The 2,303-nt window shown below is 38.9% G+C and overlaps 1 protein-coding gene across 1 annotated transcript; it reads left to right on the plus strand.

Moving 5' to 3' along the window:
* The first annotated feature begins 825 nt into the window (after positions 1-825).
* Positions 826-2,013, plus strand: LOC107844380. Its single transcript, XM_047397718.1, has 2 exons — positions 826-1,117; positions 1,226-2,013. The coding sequence occupies exons 1-2, from the start codon at positions 826-828 to the stop codon at positions 2,011-2,013; spliced, it is 1,080 nt and encodes a 359-aa protein (XP_047253674.1).
* The last annotated feature ends 290 nt before the right edge of the window (positions 2,014-2,303 follow it).

The following is a 2,303-nucleotide window of genomic DNA, read 5'->3' on the forward strand; positions in this document are numbered from 1 at the left end:
ATGAACAAAGAGATGCAAATATGGCTAAAGTGATGACACAACTTGATCTTCTCACTAAGCATGTGATGGGAGCTCCTCCTAAGGCGGTTAACACCATTTCTTTTAAGAGTGCTAAAGTTTATGATGATGAGAAAACAGAGTCCCTCGATGAAGAAATTCGGTTCTTGTCGAACCAATCAGGGGGTTCCCGCCCTATCTATCAAAGGCAAGGTGGGAATCAAGGTTGGAAGGAAAGAGATCGTGATAGAGATCATGATAAAGATTAGGATTAGAGAGATAAGAAAAGATATTATGATCAATATGTACCTCCACATAATTGGCAAAAGGTAAAGAGTCAAGTTCCATTGACCCGGATAAGCTCAATAATGAAGGCACCCTTGCTTAAATTCTAATGAGTGTTAAGAGGACCAATAAGATGGTGAGATAAATAAAAGGTAACTTCTCACAACTAAGTCTAACCGTGACATCTTACTCGACCTCTATCAAGCAACTTGAAGCTTAATTGGGCCAAATCTCAGCACAACTTAATGCAAGACCAACGGGTGGATTACCTAGTGACACGATTGTCAATCCTAAAAATGATGCTCACATCATGGCTATTGTCACTAGGAGTGGTTGAACTCTTGGTAAAGATATTATGATCTTATTGAAGACCCCAATGAAAAGTCAAATAAAGAACAAGCCAATGCAAAGAGAAAATGGCTAGAAGAATAAATTGATAATGACTCAAAGCCTAATGAGACAAGTATTGAACGTCCAACGATAGTTGAAGAAAATGTTGAAAGTGAGAAAACTCTGAAGGTGATTGATGATGATATTCCAAAAATGGATGAAACTCCAATTGTTCCATTGCCACAAATCAAAATTCCTCCCCCATTGCCACAAAGACTCAAGAATAAGGATAATGATACCAAGTTTAAGAAGTTTATTGCGAAGTTTAGCAATTTGTCGGTGAATATTCCTTTGCTAGAAGCCTTACAAGAAATGACCGGTTATGCTAAATTTATGAAGGACTTGGTTACAAAGAAGCGAGTCATGGATTTTGAAACAATTAACGTAACCCATAATTGTAGTGCTATATTGTCTAGAACAATGGTGGTGAAGAAAGAAGACCCGAGTGCATTCACTATTCCTTGCACTATCGGGGTCTACGAATTTGAAATTTTTTTGAGTGATCTTGGGGCAAGTATTAATTTGATGCCATTCGCTGTGTTTCAAAAGTTAGGCTTGGGTTCTCCTAAGCCTACTACTATAAGGCTTCTAATGGCCAATCATTTAATCAAAAATCTCGTTGGTATGTTGTATGATGTTTTGGTGAAATTTGACCAGTTTATCTTTTCGGCCGACTTCATGATTCTCGATTCTGAGGTTGATCATGAGATCCCAATCATTCTTGGTAGAACATTCTTAGCTACCAGAAGGGCCTTAGTGTATGTGGAATATGGGGAGATGAAATTTTGGGTGAACGATGAAGAAGTATCCTTCAATGTGTGTAAGTCCATGAAGCAACCCATGGACTTGCAAGTTATTTCGGTGATTGATGTGGTTGATGATGAGGTAGATAACACCGCTAAAATGGATCTTGTGAATGACCCCTTGGTGGGTGTATTGTGGAACTTTGGAAGTGAGGTGGTTGAAGAATATGATGAGGTGGTAGCTTCATTGACGGGTCTTGGATCCTACACCAAGAACCCAGTCAAATTAGATCTTGATTTGAAAAACTGTGATAGTCCACCCGCCAAGCCGTCTATTATTGAACCACCTCAACTCAAAATTAAGCCATTACCATCCCATCTCCAATATGTTTTCTTGGGTAAAGATAATACATTGCCAATCATTATAGCAAGTGATCTTGAACCTTATCAAGTGGATACCTTTAAATCAATTGTGAAAAAGTTCATTCGTGCTATCGGACGGACTATCACGAAAATTATAGGCATTCTTCCCAGAATTTGTTCTCATAAAATCAAGATAAATGTTGATCGTGTTCCTAGTGTGGAACACCAAAGGTGACTAAATCATTCGATGCAAGAGATGGTCAAGAAGGAAATTATTAAGCGGCTTGATGCGGGAGTTGTCTACCCAATTTTAATAGCACATGGGTGTGTCCAATTTAATATGTTCCTAAGAAGGGTGGCATGACTGTGGTCCCAAATGAGAATAATGATCTTGCACCTATGCACCCGGTCACGAGTTGGAGAGTGTGTATGTATTATCGCAAATTAAACTCGTAGACCAAGAAAAACCACTTTTCTATGCCATTCATGGATCAAATATTGGATAGGCTAGCTGGTCGAGGTTGG

This window comes from Capsicum annuum, chromosome 10, assembly GCF_002878395.1.
Source record: "Capsicum annuum cultivar UCD-10X-F1 chromosome 10, UCD10Xv1.1, whole genome shotgun sequence".
Taxonomy (NCBI): domain Eukaryota; kingdom Viridiplantae; phylum Streptophyta; class Magnoliopsida; order Solanales; family Solanaceae; genus Capsicum; species Capsicum annuum.

What these genes read in the sequence shown, in the direction of transcription:
- LOC107844380 (XM_047397718.1), top strand. Translation starts at nt 826, where the DNA reads ATGGATGAAACTCCAATTGTTCCATTGCCACAAATCAAAATTCCTCCC. An exon ending in GGTGAAGAAAGAAGACCCGA is followed by an intron (nt 1,118 to 1,225) that starts GTGCATTCACTA and finishes TTCAAAAGTTAG; the next exon opens with GCTTGGGTTCTCCTAAGCCT.